This window comes from Vespa velutina, chromosome 3 (assembly GCF_912470025.1).
Source record: "Vespa velutina chromosome 3, iVesVel2.1, whole genome shotgun sequence".
Classification (NCBI taxonomy): Eukaryota; Metazoa; Arthropoda; class Insecta; order Hymenoptera; family Vespidae; genus Vespa; species Vespa velutina.
In genome coordinates this window covers 7,296,787-7,319,286 of record NC_062190.1, presented here as the reverse complement: position 1 = coordinate 7,319,286, position 22,500 = coordinate 7,296,787, and the positions used below count along the sequence as shown (strand labels likewise).

At 29.2% G+C, this 22,500-nt stretch overlaps 1 protein-coding gene across 6 annotated transcripts in view; it reads right to left on the bottom strand.

Moving 5' to 3' along the window:
* LOC124947989 (poly(rC)-binding protein 3) overlaps window positions 1-22,500 on the bottom strand; it is a 162,429-nt gene that overhangs the window by 28,673 nt on the left and 111,256 nt on the right. For 5 of the 6 annotated variants that reach the window (XM_047490921.1, XM_047490918.1, XM_047490924.1 and 2 more), the window contains exons 3-5: window positions 8,289-8,345; window positions 7,017-7,415; window positions 5,377-5,781 (exon numbers count right to left, since the gene is read on the bottom strand). In XM_047490921.1, coding sequence (XP_047346877.1) covers window positions 5,377-5,781; window positions 7,017-7,415; window positions 8,289-8,345 — 861 coding nt within the window. The remainder of the gene's footprint in view (window positions 1-5,376; window positions 5,782-7,016; window positions 7,416-8,288; window positions 8,346-22,500) is intronic. The other variant, XM_047490920.1, reaches the window with a different exon arrangement.

Below are 22,500 nucleotides of genomic sequence, written 5' to 3'. Positions count from 1 at the left end.
AAAAATAGGGAAAATGAGTTTTATATCAAACGCATTTGACGTAAAACATTTTGAGAAGAAGGTAAAAAAGAAAAAAAGAAAGAAAAGAAGAGAAGAAAAAAAAGAAAAAAAAAAGAAAGAAAACGGGTCGCAACGGAAACATCAGTTTCTCAACAATTTTTCTCTTCTTTTGTAAAAACAATTTTTTTTTTCTTTCTATTTTTCTTATTCCTTTTCTTTTTCCTTGTTTCTCTCGAAAAGTTGGAAAAATCATTGCAATTCGTCGCAAGTTCGTAGTTCGTAGTTCGTAGTTCGTAGTTCGTGGTCGACGTTGCGCGTGTAGTAAATGGCATGCACAAAAAAACTTCCTCTCTATGCACAAAGTGAAGAGGAAGGAGAGAGAGAGAGAGAGAGAGAGAGAGAGAGAGAGAGAGAGAGAGAGAGAGAGAGAGAGAGAGTGAGTAGTAGTAGTAGTAGTAGTAGAAATACAGCCACAAGCGATTTTTGATCTTTCTCTCTTTCTTTCTTTCATTATTTATTTATTTCTTTCTTTCTTTTTTCCCTCTCTTTTTTTTTTTCTATTGCTGCAAAAGAGAAAAAGAAGTAAAAAAAAAAAAAAAAAAAAAAAAGAGAAAAGAAAAAAGAAAAAAGAAAAAAAAAAAGAACGAGAAAGAGAGAAAGATCAAAGAATTCATATTCAACCAAATATCAATCGCAAGCATGCGCAAGTAAAGAGAGAGAGCAAGAAATGGATAGATAGATGGATAAATAGATAGATAGATAGATAGATAAATAGATAGTTATAGACATATACACTTAGACACTTTTGTCCAGGATATAAAAAAGGTGTGTGCATGTGTATACGTGTATCAGTGTGTGTGTGTGTGTGAGAGAGAGAGAGAAATAGAGAGAAAGAGAGAGAGAGAGAGAGAGAGAGAGAGAGAGAGATATTTTGATATAAAAGAATAGATAATAATTATAAAAAGTCAATTAAACAGAAAACATTGAAGAAAATAACGAAGGAAAATATACAAAAAGAAAGAAATAGATAAATGGATAAAGATAGATAGATAGATAGAGAAAGGGAGAGAGAGTGAGAGAGTAAGATATGCTATAATATAATACATACATGTATACATAAAGATTGATTTACGTATACATATATACAATATACATATACATAGAAACAAATAAACACCCAATACGCATATATACACATAGTAAGACGTAATGATATATGCAACATTAACGTGCAATTTTACATGAAAAGCAAAAAAAGCCGTATCTCCGAAGCTCGTGACCTCATAATCGTTTTCTTTCCTCTTTCTTTCATCGTATTTTCTTGTTTTTTTAATTTAGAAGAAAAAGAAAAATAAATAAAAACGAAATAGAAAAAAAGCAATTAATTGCACGATCCTAGAAGGAACATTAACTAACCCCTCGCTTATATCGCGACTTTTTTACATTTTCTCTCTTTCTCTCTCTCTCTCTCTCTCTCTTCTGATATTATTACAGATAAGATTTCGTAGGTAAGATTTCTCGTTATCAAGAGGGAAATCGTCTTTGACGAGGTAATAGAGAAGGAAAAGAAAAAAAAAAAAAGAAGACAAGAAGAAAATAAAAAATAAATAAATGAAAAAGCAAATTAGAAAAAAAGGAAGAAAATAAAAAATAAAAATAAAAGAGAAATATATATATATATATATATATATATATATATATATATATATATGAGGAACGTGAATAATAACGTTGGACGGTAAACGTCGAAAATATAAATGAAGCTCATTTTATATTTGCATCCTGACGGATCCTTTTGCTTCAAGTAAAGGAAAAATAAAAAAAAAAAAAAAAAAAAAAAAAAAAAAACCAGAAAAGAAAAAAAGAAAAAAAGAAAAAAGAGAAAAGAAAAAAGAAATATCGATGAGATAGAGAGAAAGAGAAATAAGATAGGATCAATAGACTTTGATAAGGAAAATACTTCAAGAAAATTCTAAGAGGAAATCTAAAGGTCTTTTGACTTCTGATACTCTCATCTCAGAGAGAAGGTAAGAGAGAGATAGAGATAGAGATAAAAATAGAGAGAGAGAGAGAGAGAGAGAGAGAGAGAGAGAGAGAAAGTAGTGATATTGAAGAGACTATTACGAACACTCATTAATAGACGATGATGAATAGTCACGCTATCGGAGAAGACGTTTAGCAAAACGTGCAGTCTTAAATTTTCGTTCCAGAAAAAGATCGACATTAAAATAATCCCTCTGAAAGTTTTCCCTTCATTATTATTATTATTATTATTATTATTTTTTTTTTTTTTTTTTTATGTAAATATCGAATAGAAAAGAAATAAAGAGAATTTATGAAATGATTTTCTTTTTCTCTTTTCTTTCTCTGCCCTCCCCCCCTTCTCTTTTTCTTTCTCTCTCTTTCTGGAAGATTTTTTTCAAGACTGTACGTGTTTAGATTGACAGGGGGTGGGTATAGGGGAGGGGTGGGTGTGACATCCAGCAAAAAGCCATGGTATTTTCGAGGGATTTATTGATGCGTGTTATTATATAGATGATAGGTAATAGATAAGGTAATAGAAAAGATATAGACAGATATAGATACAGAGAGAGAGAGAGAGAGAGAGAGAGAGAGAGAGAGAGAGAGAGAGAGAGAAAAGGTAAAAGGTATTAGGACACAAAGGTTAAGGGTTTCCAGGTGGCCTAAGAGTTTCGTGTGACGTCATTTTGGATTGATAAATCTCCTTTTTTTTTCTTTTGTTGTTGTTGTTGTTGTTGTTCTTGTTTGTTTTTTCTTCTTCTATATTAGATCAAGATACCTTCGGCTATATTGGCATTGTCAACGAAACGAGATTTGTAATTTGAATAGATCTTGATAGACGTATTTCTTTTTTTTTCTTTTTTTCTTTCTTTCTTTCGTCTTTGATTCGAGAAGAAAATTTGATTGATAAAATTTAATATGAGTAAACGATGAAAATACTTTTTTTCTTTCATATTTTCATTGTACAGCGACGAAAAATCCGTAATTATTTTTCAAAAGAGATCGACGATCGAACGCGTATTCTTTCCTTTTTTACTTTTTTCTTTTCTTATCTTTTCTTGTTATCTTCGAATTAATCTTAATATTAACGACGATCCCCCGGAATCGTTCGATAATACGATTAAACGTTCGTTACGCCTTTGGTGATATAGTCGTTCAAGGACTCTCTAATACCCGAAATCCTATTAGTAAGATTTTCGAAGGATAAAAAGAAGAAGTATCGAATTAATCGATTCCGAATCGTTTTAGATTTAACGGTACGTAAAATGGTGACTTTCATTTATGAGAATAAAAAAAAATGGGACGGGGAGTGGGGAAGGGGGGAGGGCAAAATCAACCGTTAAGATTATTCGACTGATTGTGCTGGCTTGATAGTTAAGAAAACGATAAGACGAGTCGAGTTAAATGAAATATCAAAGTTCTTCGAGATAACGACGATAAATATTTGATGGAAAGAAAAGACAAATATAATAATAATAATAACAATAATAATAACAATAATAATAATAATGATGATAATGCATCGAGAGTTGGAGAATCTTTGTCTCACTATTATTATTATTATTGTTGTTGTTCTTGTTGTTGTCGTCACTGTTATTGTTGACTATGCCAATTGGCCTTTGGGCGTTTATGTAAGGATCCATGGATCAGGATTTATTATGATTTGGTGCAAAGATATCGATTGTTTCTTTCTGTTCAATAGAAAGGACGAAGTTTTGTTATATACGGCGATATTTTTGAACGAAATAAAAACTTTTTATATAAATAATAATATTTCCAGCAAGTTTTTTTTTTTTCGTTAAAGATCCTACTCCTTCTTTGCTCGATATTATAAAAATTTTGCCACTCAAAAAAAAAAGTGAAAATAATTTTCCTTCGTAATTTTTTTATTTTTTAAAGTCGATAATCTTAACTAAGCACGATTGTTTGTAAGAAATATTCAATAAATTTTTTCGAGATATTTTACAGAATTTTCTACGTTAAAAAAAGAAAAAAAAAAAAAAAAAAAAAAAAAAAAAAAAAAAAAAAAAAAATCGAAGAATTTTTTTTCTTCTTCTATATATCAAACGTTAAATAAAAATAAAATGATTTTATAATAAAAATCAAGCGAATCTTTTCGTTATCATGAAACATTTTTACGTTAAAAAAAAGGGGTCAACATTTTTTATACGATTATTAGGGGGAAAAAAAAAACAATAAATAAATAAATAAAATGACTTCTTTGTAACACGAACGGAGCAAATGTTTTTTCTTCGATCAGAAAAAAGAAAAAAAAAGAAAAAAAAATAGAAAAGAAAATCGAATTTCTCTGATGATAGCTTTTAAGAAAATATAGTCTTATTAGAATGGTTAACGTTAATTTTCCATCGGCCACAACGGTAATCCTTTTCAGCAACATACTGACGAACACAAGACTAAGAGACTCAAGTTAATGACGATACCCTCTGACCTGTCGCTAGAATTTCAAGAGCCATCGCAACGTACGTAGAATACAACGTTGGGACAAACTAAATTGCGCGATCGTAGTAAGCCTTGTGTTTGCCTGGTTACTCGTAACACAGAAGGGCGTGAAAGGACCTTTAACGTTCAATATCACTGGAGAGAGAATTAATACCAGAGAGAGAGTGAGAGAGAGAGAGAGAGAATAAGTGCTTGCTCGGACTTATCGTTTACTCGACACTTAATGAACGAAGGAAAAATCGATATAAAATTATATTATAAATTATAACAAAGGAAATTTAACCAGAGTTTTATATCCAAATATCGATAGAATCAAGAAAAATAAAAAAAAAAAAGAGTGAGAGAGAGAGAGAGAGAGAGAGAGAAAAGAAAAGAATAATCTTCGTCATCGAATTAATTCTTTGTACCAAAAGATAAGATAGAAACCTGCCAAGGAATATGGACTAAGGTAAATATAACAAACAAGAAGAAAAAGAAGAAGAAGAAGAAGAAGAAGAAGAAGAAGAAGAAGAAGAAGAAAAAGAAGTTAGAAACAGTAGTAGTAATAATAATAGTGTCGGATGCATGTGTAAGTGAACTATGTATATATGTACGTGTAGGAGTGTACCAGAAAAAAGACATATATACATATATATATATATATGTATATATATATATATATATAAATATAAATATAGATATATATAAGTACACATATACACATATATATATATATATATATATATATATATATATATATATATATATATATATGTATATATATATATATATAATATCAATTAACGGAAGGTGATAAGTTTTGAATGGTAGTGAGGGTATAAGGGTGGTTTAAGGGTGGCAGTAGACGGTTGTTCTTGGTGGATTGGGGTGGATCACGAAAAACAAAAGACTTACGGCGTCTGCCACGAGGTGTGCGGGCGGGAGGGCTGCCTGCAAGTGTCCACTCTTCAGCAGGGGGTCGGCGAGGCCTGCCACGCTGGCGTGTAAGGGGCTTGGGTGTAGAGGATGATGTGGGCTGGTAAGGTGGGCGGTGGATAGGAGCGGATGCCCGTGAGAAGCGGCAAAGGCCGAGGAGGAAGGGTGGGCCGCGAAGGGCGAGGTCGTCAAAGTTTGGGTGTTCAGCGAGGGCGGGGTGGGCCCGGCAGCGGGCGCGGGCAATGGCAATACTGTACTTACGTCCGAGTGGGCGGGCACCGCGTAATTACCCTGGATGGTGTAGGCTTGCCCACCAGCCAGGATCAGTGGCCCACCAACTTGGGGTTTGGGGCGATAAGGGATCGTGGCACCTTTGGGAGGGGACTGAAACAGAAAAAAGAACAACGCACGAAGCCGAATACAGTGATTATGTTCATTTCTTTCTATCGTTAGATCTATTATTACTTATGTATATATGTATTTATGTATGTATATATGTACATGAATTTTTATTAAGAATTACATTTTGATGAGGTGTATTACAAGATCAGATTTATATTATTTCATTCAAATGATAGATAATTTCGAAAGGTCTTAATGAAAGTATAATTTTTTTTTTCTTTTCTCTTTATTTCTAAATAAATCTCTTAAGCGTCATTTGGAATTGTTTTTCCAAAAGTTTGTAACAATTTCTCAATGAGATAAATAATTAGGATATGTTTCAATTACGATAGAAATTCATCGATATTTTGTAACTATTAATGTTTAATTGACAATCTTATATGTTAAATCATTCCACAAGTAATGACCCATTTTCTTTTTTCATTGGTCAAATCGTTTTATTAGAAATACGCTTGGTGCGTTTCAAATAATTGCGTGCCGTTTTAATATTACACACGCGGATTTAAGATCGAGAAAAATAAACGTTATCGCGGACATGTCGAAGGATTATTTGGAACATATTTAACAGCATATTGCTTCTATGGCAACAGCGATAATAAATAAAATATGTCAAATTTATGAGATGCGGTCACTGAGCAAAAGTTTGTAACGTATAATGTTCGTAAAAGTCAAAGAGGATTCGTTCGGGGGAAACAAACGGAAACTCGAGGACGAACGAAGGTCAAGGGATCACAGCCCACAAAAAGAAAAGAGAAAAAAGTTTTTCGCGACCAGAAACTAATCGCATGTAAATGTCAAAATGACAAACGAAAGTTTCTAAACGACGATGAGAAAAATTTCTTGGATCAAAGTAATATGCACTTTTCTTTTCGCCTTCTTCTTCTTTTTTTTTTTTTTCGCACGTATCGTTTCAAAATTAAGATGGGTCATTATTTATGGGATAATCGAATACGTTATTACTTCGAAACTCATAAAAAAGAAAGAAAAAGAAAAAAAAAAAGAGAGAAGAAAAACAAATTCCTCATAAAAATGAAACTCTATCAAAAAAAAAAAAAAAAAAAAAAAAAAAAAAAAAAAAAAAGATATAAAATAAATAATAGGAAGAAAATAATGAAATGAATAATGAAATAAATAAATAAATAAATAAATACATAAATAAAAAGGAGAAAAATTGAAAAGCAATTTGTTTTTGTTTTCAAATCTTTGTTAAATCGTACCTCTAGCATAACACAGCAGATGTGGTATATGCATTGCGTTATGGCTTCGCTCGTGCCTGATATGGTGACCGCTCGTTCCGTCGAATTCGGCAACATTTCGGAGGCGACCTGAATCGAGGCCCCTGTAACCTCGCGTATCTCCTTGATCTTTGAGCCACCTTTACCGATGAGCGAGCCACATTGAGAAGCTGGTACAATCAGTCTCAGTGTAATCGGTGGCCTTGGTACGCCACCGCCACCACCAGCACCACCACCCTGGATGTCATGGAACTGGGAGCACCATTCCTCAAATTTCTTGCATATCAACGTGAACGCCTTGAAGATCGAATTCGTTGGCCCGGTTACGGTCACTATCCGTTCGGGACAAGATCCATCGGATATGTTGATCTTTGCACCGGACTGTTATTAAAATATACAAAATAAATAAATAAATAAAAAAAAATTAAATGTTATCTTAATTATTATATACATTATATATCTGTATTATCTATATGTTTACTCGATATATTTAAATATAAAATTAATTTAATTTATATTTTATTATTATTATTATTATTATTATTATTAATTTTTTATTTGTATTTGAAATAAAATAATCATTATATTTAAAAAATTATTGTCATAGCTGTAAATACACACATACGCACACACATACACGTTATCTCTTCATATTATTTATATAATATTTACTGGATATATTTAAATATAAAATTAATTTAATTTATATTTTATTATTGTTATTATTATTATTATTATTATTATTAATTTTTATTTATATTTATATTTGAAATGACAAAATAATAAAATTTACATTTAAAAATTATTAGTATAAGTGTATACACACACATACACACAATTGCTCTATATTATTTATATAATATTCACTCGATAAATTTTAATAGAAAATTAATTTAATTTATATTTTATTATTATTATTATTATTATTATTATTATTATTATTATTAATAATAATATTATTATTATGAATCATTTATTTACATTTACATTTGAAATAAGAAAATAAGAAAATTTATGTTAAAAAATTATCATCATAGGTATGTGTATATACATATATTTTTTTTTTGTCATTAATAGATGGTACTTATGTATCCATATGTAATATTTTCATACACTTCTATAATTTATTATTGTTCTATTAAACGATAAAATTAAAAATTAAAAATTAAAACTGGCAAATATTAATTTTCAGTATATCAATCTCGTGACGAAAAAAGTAAATATTGTGTATATATATAGATATATATGACTCACCTCTTCACGGAACCTTTTGACGATTTCTCCCTTTTTTCCGATGATACTTCCTACCTCCTGTAACAGAAAATAAAAAAAAAAAAAAAATAATAAAAAACGCCATTAGAAACATATTCTATTCTATCGATTAATTAAAACATTAGAAAAGGTATATGTCGATCGGAAGATTGGTGAGATGTGATTAAATTTTACGAGTTAGTATCGTTCATTGAATGTAACTCGATTTAACTTTAAAGTACTTTCTTTCTCTCCCCCCTCCCCTCTCTCTCTTTCTCTGTGTGTGTTTATGTGTGTCTATGTATGATTATATGTGTATGTACCTTTTGATAAACACAGAAAGAGAACCTATTTTGTTGATTAATTTCCTTATAGTTGAAAAGAAAAATTTGCTGAAATCATCGTAGGTTGATTTATCATGTATTATTAAGTTCGATAATACGTGTCTAACTATTTAAAACCAACCATCATATTTTAAACGTTCAACCTAATCCATCAAAGATCATACCTGCATCTTACTAGCGTCCATCAATCTATCATATCAAATAGGATTCAATTTATATTCCTTCAATGTTAAATCAATAAGATTTGACGATAATAAACCTATAATACTACTCTTAGTGTAATGTCAAACACATCTAATTTCTAACTAATTGTAATACATGACATTAATAGATTAATACACACAAATATTTCCCAAAATATTTCTATTTACTAAACACACAACATACACACACACACACATACAGATTTAGAAATTTACAAAAATTATATCTACTTAATATTATATTATTATAACGTAAAATAATATTAGACATAGAATATTAGAAATAGTAAAGAGATAAATATTTCTAATTTCCTATACTCAATTATTATTATAATATATATTTATAATCAATTATTATAATAATATAAATTAAATTGATATATATATATATAATTAATATTATAATATTATAATATATAATAGTGTTAAATATAAAATATTAGAAATAGTAAGGAGATAAGTATTTCTAATTTCCTACATTCAATTATTATAATTATATAAATTATATTAATATATAATTAATATATTATAATAATAAAAACATATATATATATATATAATCAATTATTTTATATTATAACCATAATCTAATAATCGTACATTATACTATCTATATAGTATATAATAAATTTACATATAGTATATTATGACGTATAGTATATATAACGTCGATAAAATTTACTGTCAAAAGGAAAAAAACAATTGCGACGAGTCGAATTAGATAAACAGATAGATATTTTATATCATTAAAACAATACATTAACACAGATACATTATTTATTATTATTATAAAATTTCTATTAAATTATTCATTCCTACTTTTGTATCACATACATATAATCACTGAAAATTCTATATTTTATTTATCAACGTACATATTGTATAAAGTATACTATATATATATATATATATATATATATATATATATATATATATATATATATATATAAATAATATACAATATACTATATATTTATTAACATTAAGAACTTATCGTTAAAAGAAAAAGGATAAATGCGATCAGTAGAATTAGATAAATACATAGATAGATAGATCGATAGATAAATAGATAGAGATAGAGATAGAGAGAGAGATAAATATGTAGATAGATAGATAAAGCTTATGCTGGGTAAGCGTGGACTTGGACACGCTCGGTACGTGAAACTATAATTAGTTTCATGTAGGTACGCAAGCGTGGTATGTCCAGGGCAACTCACACAGTTCCTATCTCTTTCTATCCCTCTGACACGTTCTGACCCCGCGATAATGTCATCGCCTAGACTTCTGGGTAAGCAGGTATGCGTTCGTGCTCTTCTCTAAACTTAGACACGATGATACCCACGCGGATCCTCTCTTCTCCTTCTTCTTCTTCTTCTACTATTACTTTTTCTTCTTCTTTTTTGTCTTCGTCTTCATCTTCGTCTTCGTCTTCGTCTTCGTCTTCGTCTACCTCCTTGTGCATACCAGTCGCGTTTCGAAGAACTTACACGAAGACTATTTACAATTGGATCGATGAATACCTCAAACAAATGTCTCTTCAAAGGTGGCACAGAATTTCATTTGCATTATCCATTTTTCTTTTCTTTATCAGAACTATTATTAATATTATTATTATTATTTGTCCGTATTTTCTTTCTTCCTTCTCCTTCATTTTTTTTCTTCTTTCTTTTCTTATTGCCCATCTATGCCAATTTTTTTTTTGCTCTCGTTTTTTTATATAGAAATCTATTTCGGTGATTCCTAATCGTTTTCCTTTTTCTTTTTTTTTTTTTTTTTCGTTACGATATCAGATAAAAACTTGGACGAACTCAAATCTCTTTTTCTTCTTGATCGATTCATAAAATAAGATTTAATAAAATTAGATAACAATTAGATTTTCAGATTTTTCTCTTCTTTTTTATTTTTATTTTTTTTTTTTTTTGTGCAAATTTATAGACAGACATGATTTAGATTTAATAGATTAGGTAGTAATTAGATCGTGAAATTGATTTTCTTCTTTTTTTTTTGTCAATTTATAAAATTCTTAAAATAAATTTTTTAAATAAATTTATAAAATTTATTTTAAAATTATAAAATTTATAAAATTCGATGATCGTTAGATCGGTCATTTTTTTTTTTTTTTTTGTTCTCTTTTCACCTTCCATCGTCAATTTGCAAATAGATATGCGATTCTGATTTAATGTTAGATAATAATTAGATCATCCAATTTTTTCAGTCAATTTATAGATCGACACGGTTTAGATTTAGAATTAGATAATTAGATTATGTCAAATTATTTAATACAAAATGAATAATGCTTTGATTTATTTTATCATTTTTCATTTAATTATTAATCAAATAATAATTAGATTACTTTAAACGAGTGATAATAAATCTTTCATTTATCGTAATAATTCTGTTATTAGTTTAGTCAGATCGTATAATTAGATTAAATAAAATTAATGATTATTAATCTACACTTTATTATACTAACATTATTGTACAATATAGCGATTAATTAAGTTAATACGTAATTAGATAATAATTATACTATCTTAAATTAATGAGTATTACTCTTATTTAACAATTTTTATTTTACATTTTTACAGTGAAATACACACACAATTATTTATTTCAAATTGATCAAAAAGCCCATGAAATAAATAAATCATTGAGATACCATATATATTCGTTTATCGTACGATAATAATTATATGTTTCTTTATCAGTAAATGGCTTATAGAAAATTACGTTTCAAAGTTATATTAATACGTACAGGAAAGAGAGAGGGGGGGGGGGGATGTATAGCTTTGGGGTAGGCCGAGGAAGGGAGGGGAAATTTAGATCTATAAACAGGAACTATCAGTGAAAATTAATTTCGAGTAAAGAAATAATTGGGGGCAAATAAAAATAAAAATAAAAATAAAAAGAAAAAGAAAGAAAAAAAAAAGAATAAAAAAAGAAAAAAAAAATGAATAAAAAGATTTACTTGTTCGTTCGATCATAAAAGTGATTAGATCTTTAAGTCATCAACGTGAACATTATCATAGTTTTCTTTCTTTCTTCTTTTCTTTTTTTTTCCCTCTATCTTTTAAAAATACCAATATCAATTATTATTGTCCGAGTCCTTTGCCCGAAAGAAATGTCAAAAGTATAAAAATATATTTTGGTTAAGTTATTCAAAAAGGGATGGCGGACGGGGGGGGGGGAAGTGAAGTTTTACAAAAGCCACCCCTTTTTTTATTTCAAGATTAAATGCTAATCCGAAATGAATATTCAGAGAACGTATAAACCGATTAAATAAACTAACTCTTTTAAATTATCTCTACGATTCGTGATTTACTTCCTTTCTTTTACAGGACATTTATATATACATGTAAACGTAAATATAAAAGGAAAAAAAAAAAAAAAAAAAATGAAAAAAAAATGAAAAAAGGGAGGGGAAGGAGAAACTTGTTCGTGAAGAAAGAAACGCGCCGCGACTTTCATCTTATCTCTAATGATAATTATCTCTTTGGAGTAAAGATATCGGATGCATACACGTTCCTCCTTCTTTATTACTTTTTCCGAGTCAAGTTTCTTTCTCGTCCCACTTTCGCATTTTACTTTTACAATGATTTACATCGTCTAAGATTTCTTTTCTCTTCTATGACGTGTATGCGTATATATTTCAATCGATACATAAGACACACCGATGCGATTTCTTCTCATCTTGGAAATTTTTTTCTTTCTTTTTTTTTTTTTTTTTCTTCTTCAATCACGATTCTAATAATCTCATAAGATTAGAAATATATATAATTAAATGTAATTAATTTAAAGTAATTTTGAATATTGTATATATTATAAAAATTATTGATAGATCCTTTCAAAATCTTTGATATATGATAATAAATGTGACGAAGGATTTATTGAGATATGGTTTCTTTTTTCTTTTTCTTTTTTTCTCCCCCCCCCCCCCACCCCACTCTTAATTGATGCAATAATAATTAAAGGGAAAGATAAGAGAAGAAAAGAATAAAAAAAAAATAGAATTAAACATTATTATGGAGAAAAGCTTTTTTTATGTGTAATTAAATCGATTTGTTGATTATTTTCTAACGATATAATAAAGTAATAATAATAATAATAATAATAATAATAATAATAATAATAATAATAATAATAATAATAATAATAAATTAAATATAGGATTACATGAGGAAAAAATTTCAACGAGGAATTATATCAATTTGTTGGAGAATTTTTACTAACATAAATAATATAATAATAATAATAATAATAATAATGAAAAAAATATTAAACTATTGCAAAGAAAATTTTGGAATAAGGAATTATATCGATTAATTGACAATTTTTCACCGACATAATAAAATAAAATTAAAAACAAAAAATAAAAAAAAAAAAATAAATAAATAAAAAGAATAAAAAAAATTTAAACAGTATGACATAGAAAATTTTTTGAACAAGGAAGTAGATCAATTTGTTAATAATTTTTTATCAACATAATAAAATAATAATAATAATAATAATAAATTGAACAGAATTATATGGAGAAAATTTTCGACTAAGAGTTGGATCGATTCGTTGACAATTTTTTATCGTTAAAATAATTACTTAATTTTTTATCGAAGAAAAAAAAGAGAGAGAGAGAGAGAGAGAGAGAGAGAAAAAGGAAAAGTAAGAAATAAATTAGACAATTGCAGATAGAATGTATCACGAAATCCTTTTGATCAACGAAGGAAAGAAGCGTAACTGGACGAGAGTATCGTCGTCGTACGGCAAATTAGAGATAGCAGTTGTGGAACAAATATAGCTGGAACAAAACGACGATGAGAGACGCGAGAAAAGAGAATTGGGCATTGAGCCAATTACCATTGCTCTTTCTCCTGAGACCTTAAGGATCGTTCAAATTTACTGGATCTTCAAAGATCGGGATAAATTTTTGCAATCTCAACCAAAGAATTCTTTTTCAAGTTATTTTTCTCTTCTTTTTTTTTCTTCTTCTTCTTTTTCTATAATCTTTTCCTTATCACATTTTTCTTATTAGAAGAAAAAAAAAAAAAAAAAAAAAAAAAATTAAGTAAATAATGAATAAATGCATAAATAAATGAACGAGTTTATTGTGTTATTATTGTGTTCTTAAAATGAAATTTTTATTAATTTAGTCACATAATAAATAATATGAACGTTCATTGTGATAATAATTGAGGGATCCAAAATTAGATTTTCTTCTTTTTTTTTTTAATTAATTCTACCACCTGTTGGCGTTTATTTATTATCCCTTAATGACTACTTAACCCCCTAAAATTCCTAACTCCCAAATAAAAAAAAAAAAAATATATATATATATATATATAAGAGAACAACCTTCGTAAAGTTAGTTTTTAATCTCCTTTTTATTTTTTTATTTTCAATCCATTTTACGGATTTACACGCATTACAGGAAATAAAATAAAAAAGTAAAATTTAAAGAAAATAAAATAAAATAAGTAAAATATAGAGAAACAATATCTTCGGATATTAATAAGTTGAAATTATTTAAGTAAAAACATTGATTCGTGTCTTTGTAATTTCATTCTAACTTCTATCAATTTTTGTTCTATCCAGATTAAAAAAAAAAAATTTTTTTTTTCTTTTTAATTGTTTTTTTTTTTTTTTTTATTTCCATGAAAATTATAGACCCAGCTTCATTTGTATTGATATTATAATTAATAAATAAAATAAAAGTCAAATTTTCGATGTGCTTCGTTTTAAATTGTGAAAATCATTGAAGATCATCTTGAAATTGTCAAACGATTTAAATTAATTTAACCAACAAATTTTAGATATTCGATAAATAAAAATTCTAACGAACATGATTATATTTTATAAGAAAATTAATAATATAAGATTCAAAATCTCTCTCTCTCTCTCTCTCTCTCTCTTTCTTTGTGTTTATTTGTTATTTCCTTATAACTATGTATTATTCAGTTTTGTTTTTAACAATAACGTTATGTTTTTGATGTGAGGAAAAAAGAAAAACGAAGAAGAAGAAAAGAAGCGATTTTAATAACGCAATTTGTATTGAAATACTAAAAACAAAAAAAAAACCCCCCTATAAGAAAATTAATATTTCAAAATATTATATTGTATATATCATGGCATATCTTTCTTTTGCATCGGGCTCCTTAATTGTTTTTACATAATTAAAAAAAAAAAAAAAAAAAAAAAAAAAAAAAAAAAAAGAGAGAGAAAAAAGAGAGAAAAAGGTTGGAAGAAAAAAAGGAAGAAAGGGAAGGGAAAAGAAAAAAGATAATAATAAAAAATTTGACTACGTCTTTGAATTATTAGACAAACTAGACGATGGGTCCCCGATTTACGAGGATGACCAATTGGCCGTTGGCCCTGGCAATATTCCAGTTCTTCTTTTTCTTTCTATTTCTCTCTCTCTCTCTCTCTTCTCTCCCCCTCCCCCACCCTCCCTGTCTCTCTCTTTCTCTGTTTCTTCAAAGTAGAGAAAACTTTGTCGAAAGTCTATAAGATTTAGGAAGAGATTGATTTTTACGTAACATGTGTGTTTTCATCGATAGTAGATCACAGTTATCGTGATATGAAGAAAGCATAGAAAAAGAAAAAGAAAAAGAAAAAAAAAAAAAAAAGAGAAAGAGAAAAAGAGAGAAAAAAAGTAAGGAAGTTGAGTTATATACTTAATCATTTATTTTATTTCTCTCGACAAAAGTTTTGAGATCTTTTGCTTCGATGGGATCGAAATTTTTGAATTAGATCAATATTACTACTATATATTCTTTCAACAAAATCGAAATTTTGCCTCCGATGAATTCCTAATTTTCGAATTAATATGTCTACCTTTATTCTTCCATTTAAGTATTAACCTTTTTTTTTTTTATCAATACTTTTTTTTTTTATCATTAAAATAAGATGGAAATTGTTATTAAAATTATTATAATTTTTACATTATCATTTTCGAGTAATTTTGTTTGAAATATAATTATTATTATTATTATTATTATTATTATTATTATTATTATTATTATTATTCTTTTATTTCATTTTTGATTTTTTTCTCTTATATATCGTTCGCAAATGGTAATTTCTTTTTACACGTGCGCGTTAACGTCACGAAATTGGATTTGTTTCATTTCTTTTCTTTTTTCCTTCCTCGATTTAACTTTCTCAATGATTTACTACGATGAAGATATAATTCGTGAAATCAAATGATGATTAAGTATGATGAACGATGACTGGAAATATATCGATTACTTACATACATACATACATATGTACAACGAAAGAGGAACTCGACTTAAAATTTATCTTAAGTGTGTTATAAAAAGCACGTATTCTTAAGCTAAAGAAAATGTCGGTACGCCCGAGACGTATCAAAGATAAGAATTTGGATTTTGGCCAAACATTTTATCTGTCGATGTAGTTTTAGCCGATGCAATTTTCGCAATCCAGGTAAAACATTTCTGTGAGTGTCTGTGTGCGTGTGTGTGCGCATGCATGCGTGAGATAGAGATAGATATATAGATAGAGATAGAGAGAAAGAGAGAGAGAGAGAGAAAAAGAAATTATCGTGCCGATGACCCTGACATTGTTTGACAAAATAACAGGAAGAAAAAAATCTTCCGGTTTGTTGAAAAACAAATACGAAAAGAGATCGAGATAGAGATAGAGAAAGGGGGAGAGAGAGAGAGAGGAGAAAAGCGAATAAAAAAGGATAACGTAGCAATTAACAAGCGACGAAAAGAGAGAAAAAGAGAGAGAGAGAGAGAGAGTGAGAGAGAAAGAGAGGGAAGAAGAGAAAGAAAGTTACGCTTGAAACGAGTTTTTTTAACGAACACCGCCGGTTGGTTTTAATTAGTCGAATTTAATCTCGAAAAATCGACAAAAGTTACGTACATACGTATGTACATATGTATCGTACATACGTACACAGATACACGTGTGAATAATGAAACAATAAGAAAAAAAAAAAAAAAAAAAAAAGAAAAAAAAAAAAAAAAAAAAAAAAAGAAAAAAAAAGAAAAAAAAAGAAAAAAGAAAAAAAAAAAGAAAAAAAACTTAATTGAAGAAAGTAAAAGAACTATGTAATAAAAAGACAAAACTGTGATAACAAGTATATATATTATATGTATATATATATATATGATCGAGAACGATAATGGATAGTCGATAATTGATATAAATCGATAGTCAAATAAATTTTTTTGTTCTTATTCTTTCCTCTCTTTCTTTCTTTCTCTCTCTCTCTCTCTCTCTCTCTCTCTCTCTCTCTCTCTCTCTCTCTCTCTCTCTCTCTCTCTCTCTCTCTCTCTCTCTCTCTCTCACACACACACATACTTTCTCTCTTTCGCTCATAAATGTTCATGTATTATATGAAAGTTATTTTTTTACATACTTATATAATTATAGTATTTTATAAATAAAAATTACAAGGAAAAATAAAAGAATACATTGCAACAAAAATACAGAAAGATAGAAAACAGATATAAAGATCGACATATGTATATGTGTAATCGTGTACGTATAACAAGGAATATCGAAATTTTTAATAATAATAAAATCAAAAGTCCTTCGGTGATATTGACAAAATCAATTACGAAAACAACGAAAAAAGATTCCCTTCCTACGAAACTCTAATATCAAATCTTCTTCGAGTTATTCTTTTTTTGTTTTTCATATCAATACATTTTCCCTTCGTAAGATTCGACGAAAAAAAAAAAAAAAAAAAAAAAAAAAAAAATGTAAAACAAAAAAATTCCTACGCTTGTAGTTTTAAATTTTGAAAAACGAACGGGGAAAACAAGGGAAACGAAACAAAAAAAAAAAAAAAAAAAAAAAAATAAAAAAAAAAAGGAAATGATAAAAACTAATCCAAAAAATTCTCACGAAAGAATGATCGATTTTTAAATTCGTTTAGACACATTCGGTTCAGTCTGTATTAAAAATTTCAGTATTACATACAGAACATACATACGTTGTACATACATACATACATACATACGTATACATGTGCATAAATAAAAAATAAATAAATAAATAAAACATAAATATATAGATAGAGAAAGGGGAGAGAGATAAAAGCGAAGAAAATTTGCGTGTGATCGAAAGGATAATGGAATCGGAGATAATTCGAATCTGTTTGATTGGCTTCCGGCCCTGGCCGATTTCCAGTATGTCTTTGGATGTCATGTGCTCATATGCTTCAACATTTATCTCCCTCTCTCCCTCCTTCCCTTTCTCTCTCTCTCTCTCTCTCTCTCTCTCTCTCTCTTTCTCATCAGATCATCTTCTAATCGTAGAAGACATAATGCTCTCTTCTTCAAACGCCAAAAACGCAGCCAGACGTATTTATTTCGCACGAAGAACCCTGCGCCTGATTATTACCTCTAGGTAAGAATCCAAAACGAACACTTTTGCAATGAATTAAGAAAGATAGATAGATAGATAGAGAGAAAGAGAGAGATAGAGAGAGAGAGAGAGAGAGAGAGAGAGAGAGAGAGAAAGAGATGAAGAAGCAAGTTCGTGATGAATAGGAATAATTTAATAAATGTCCACGATAAATCGTACGCTTTTAAGAGTTGATTACGTATCTGTGTCAATGTTGATTCTGTAATTTTCACTTAAATATAGATCTTAATAGATAAGATAAATGCGATTGTTCATATATCATCGTATTATTTCATAAGGTTTTGTCAAACTTTTATTAGAAATATTTTCATTCTGCCAAATATTTATCAATTCGTGTCAACGTTTTTGACGTGACAAATTTTAAACGAATGTAATAAAGATAAAAAAAGAATACAAGTACACACACACACACACACACACACACACACACACACACATACATACACAGAGAAAGAGAAAGAGAGAGGGGGGAGGAGAATGCGCGCGCGCGTGTGTGTGTGTGTGTGTGTGTAAAACAGAAATTATTTACTTCCAAATAAGAAAAAGAAGAAGAAGAAGAAGAATGACGAGAGAAACCTTAAAAAAAAAAAAAAAAAAAAAAAAAAAAAAAAAAAAGGGCTCTACTCTACCACTACAAACTACTATATCAAGTGTAGACACTAGAAGCACCCCAGTCACAACGAGGATACTCCCCACGTTGATGTCGTTGCCGTCCTCATCAGAGCGTAAAAACGTAGTGTAATGAGATTTGTCATGGAAGCACTTCGCCGATGCTAGATAGGGAATGGTAGGAGCCTAGAAAGGTGCTTTCAAGGGAGGTGGATGGATATATGCATGTTGGGTGAGAATGAACGACTACTTTAGATGAAAACGAAGAGAGTAGAAAGTAGATTACAAAGTCAGAGAGAAAGAGAGAGAGAGGGAGAGAGAGAGGGAGAGAGAGAGAGAGAAGGTAAATGTATGAGGAAAAGAAAGAAAGAGAGTGTAAATGTGTGTACGACGTGTATAAGAGAAAGAGAGAGAGTGAGAAAGAAAGAGTAGATAAATATATGTGCGTGTGTGTGTGTGAGAGAGAGAGAGAGAGAGAGAGACAAAACTCTAGGGGAACGATCATGGTGTGAAGTGTACTGAGTAGAAACCTTTCAAGAGTAGAGAGAGAAAGAGAGAGAGAGAGAGAGAGAAAGGAGAATGCAGAAGAAAGTGGAATAGAATAAAGGGAGTACCGGAAAACCTTCCGAGAGGGCTGCTCTTCTAGGATGATGGCGTAGCATCATTCAGATATGCAGAAAGGTGCAATAATTTCAGCTACGTACTTCAGCACGAACTCTAAGCTAAGTTTTCGCCAGTGTATTATTATGGATCGTATATATATATATATATATATATGTATATACATGTGTATGTGTATAAGTATGTGTGCGTTAATGTCAATGTGTACGTATACGATAGTTCAAGCGTTGCATATGTTCGTCTACGTGGCAGCGATCGAATTCACGATTTTATCTCTTCTATATAATGCGCTTGTGTATATATAAGCGTACACACGTACGTATGTTTCTCTTTCTATCTATCTATCTCTCTCTCTCTCTCACACACACTCAATCACTCACTCTCTTACTTTGTGTATATGTGTGTTTGTGAAGTTGATTCTAAGTGCACGTGACTGCTCGACACCCTTCCTACAATTATAATTACGTTTTATCTCGTACGCAAAACGCGCGACATTTAAACGTTCTGCTGCTGCTGCTGCTGTTGCTGCTGCTCTGTCCATTGCACGCGAAACGTATACAATTATGTTTGTCTTTTTCTTCTTTCTTTCTTTGTTTCTCTTTTTTTTTTCCTTTCTTCTCTCTCTCTTTTTTTTTTTTTTTTATTATTTTTTTTCAGACATCCCTTGATGTTTAAAAAAGTCAACCAAATGAATTTACAAACACGCGTAGAACACGTAATCGATATGATGCTTTTTTAAAAAAATGTACTCTGTATCCAGAGAAATGAAATTTTCGATTTATAAAATACATCTACACACACACACACACACGAACGTATATAATTTAATTGTAACGCTAACCGATCTAACGCCATCTCCCTATTAATTATCGAATCAATGGATATTAATAGTACGTTATTGTACATGATGAAGAACGGCCCGTGTTGTATACGTTTATCATCGATTATTCGATCAGACACCATCACGGATATCTCACAATTTGATGTTCGTCATTATTCTTCATTTTAATTCGTTGTTTTTCTATTGATTTTATATATATATATATATATATATATATATATATATATATATATATATATATGCCGCGGATTTGACGACAAATTTTTACGTTAAATCGACCAATAGAAACGTTCGAATGTTTCTGAACGATTCTATTGGTCGAACAGAATCTTTTTTTTTTTTTTTTTTTTTCTTTTCTAGCGAAAAAGATAGAGCTGGAAAGGGAATAGCTATTTCTTCTTCTACTTTTTATTTTTCTTATAGAGAAGGAGAGACAAGATAACGTTAAAAGTTTGTAATAGTAGTCGGGTAAGGCAAAAATTCTGAAACGTTTAAGTTATTTCATCCTACTTTGCATTACTTTACGCCATGGTTGCATTACTCTTTTCAAGTTGTAAAAAAAAGAAGATGAAAGAAGAAGAAGAAGAAGAAGAAGAAGAAAATGAAGAAGAAAATGGAGAGAGAGAGAGAGAGAAAGATAGAGCATGAGGATAGGGGAGGGAAAGGGGAGAAAATAAGTTGACGACGGTTAAAACAAAGAGAAGAAAATATAAATTCTTGGCACTCGTTCAGATATCAGAGTCTCCTCTTGCGTATTTCAGGATCCGTCGTTTGCTCCCCGTACGAAACTTGCAAAAGATTTTATTTGTCTCACTCTATCTACCTATCTACCTTATCTATCTATCTATCTATTTATCTATCTCTATAGCTATGTCTCTCTCTCTCTCTCTCTCTCTCTCTCTTTTTTTTTGTTCGACGACAGTGCATGGCGGGAAAATTAAAATTTTACTTTTGGATTCAAATGTCTGTCTTCTAGTCCACGTCTTTCAACACATCGTTTTATGAAACGATAATGAAGAGAGAAAAGAAAGAAAAGGATAAAGAAAGAAAGAAAGAAAAAAAATAGAAAAAAATATAAAAAGAAAGAAAAAAAATAGAAAAAATATAGAAAGAAAGAAAAAAAAATAAGGTGGAAAAAGAGGTGGGGTGGGGGGAGATAGAAAGAGAGAGGAAGAATTAAAGGGAAAGAAATGTGTAATGAAGTTACTCGAAACTTTAGACGGTCGATTAAATTAGCGCGTTCCTCGGATAGAAACTCTTTTCATGAAATAAAGTCGAACATGATTTCTTTTAAAAACGGAAATCTAGATTTTAAATGAAGTAACTCTCAAAGCTTTTCCTTTTAATTAGTTTATCGAAAAGAAAAAAAAAAAAAAAGAATCGATGTCTGTGTGTATGTGTATGAAAGAAGAATCAACGGTATATATATATATATATATGAGACAAAAGTTCCTAGATGATTATAAAAATGGAATTACTCTTTTGCGAAAATTTTTAATATTGTAAGATTAAGGTTTGTAATTCTACAATTTGAAAATATAAAAAAATAAATAATAATAACTAAGCGATAACAAGGTCTGAAAAAACAAAAAAACAAAAAAAAAAGAAATAAATAAATAATAATGATAATTTAAAAAAAAAAAAAAAAAAAAAAAAAACTGAATAATAAAAGTTATTTTTAAAATTACCCAAAAACTTTTGACCCATCCTATACAATGATCAACGTACGTGTCTCAAGAGAGAGAGAAAAATAAAAGAGAAAATCGATAGTATATATGTATGTCTATACACAAGTATATTATAACATATATAATGTGTATATATGTGTGTGTGTGTGTGTGTATATGCGTGTACATAAGCACGGGTGTATAAGTAGATATAAATACAGTACGAGTTCATTTCCTTTCCTTTTCTTCTTGTTCGTTTTTTCTTCTTCTAATTTTTTCTTATCTCTCCTTCTGGTTTTTTTTTCTTTTCTTTTTTTTTTTTTTTTTTTTTTTGGACAACATACAACAAAAACAAACAAGTAGTAGACTATCACAGGACAAACAGTTAGCAAATAAATAGAGAGAGAGAGAGAGAGAGAAAAGCGTATATAAGTATATATACATATGTAGACGTACGTGCGGAACACAGTATCATCTCCGTGACCCAGGTCAATAATAAATCGGTTTAGGTTTAGCAAGCGTGCCAAGAGTAACGTG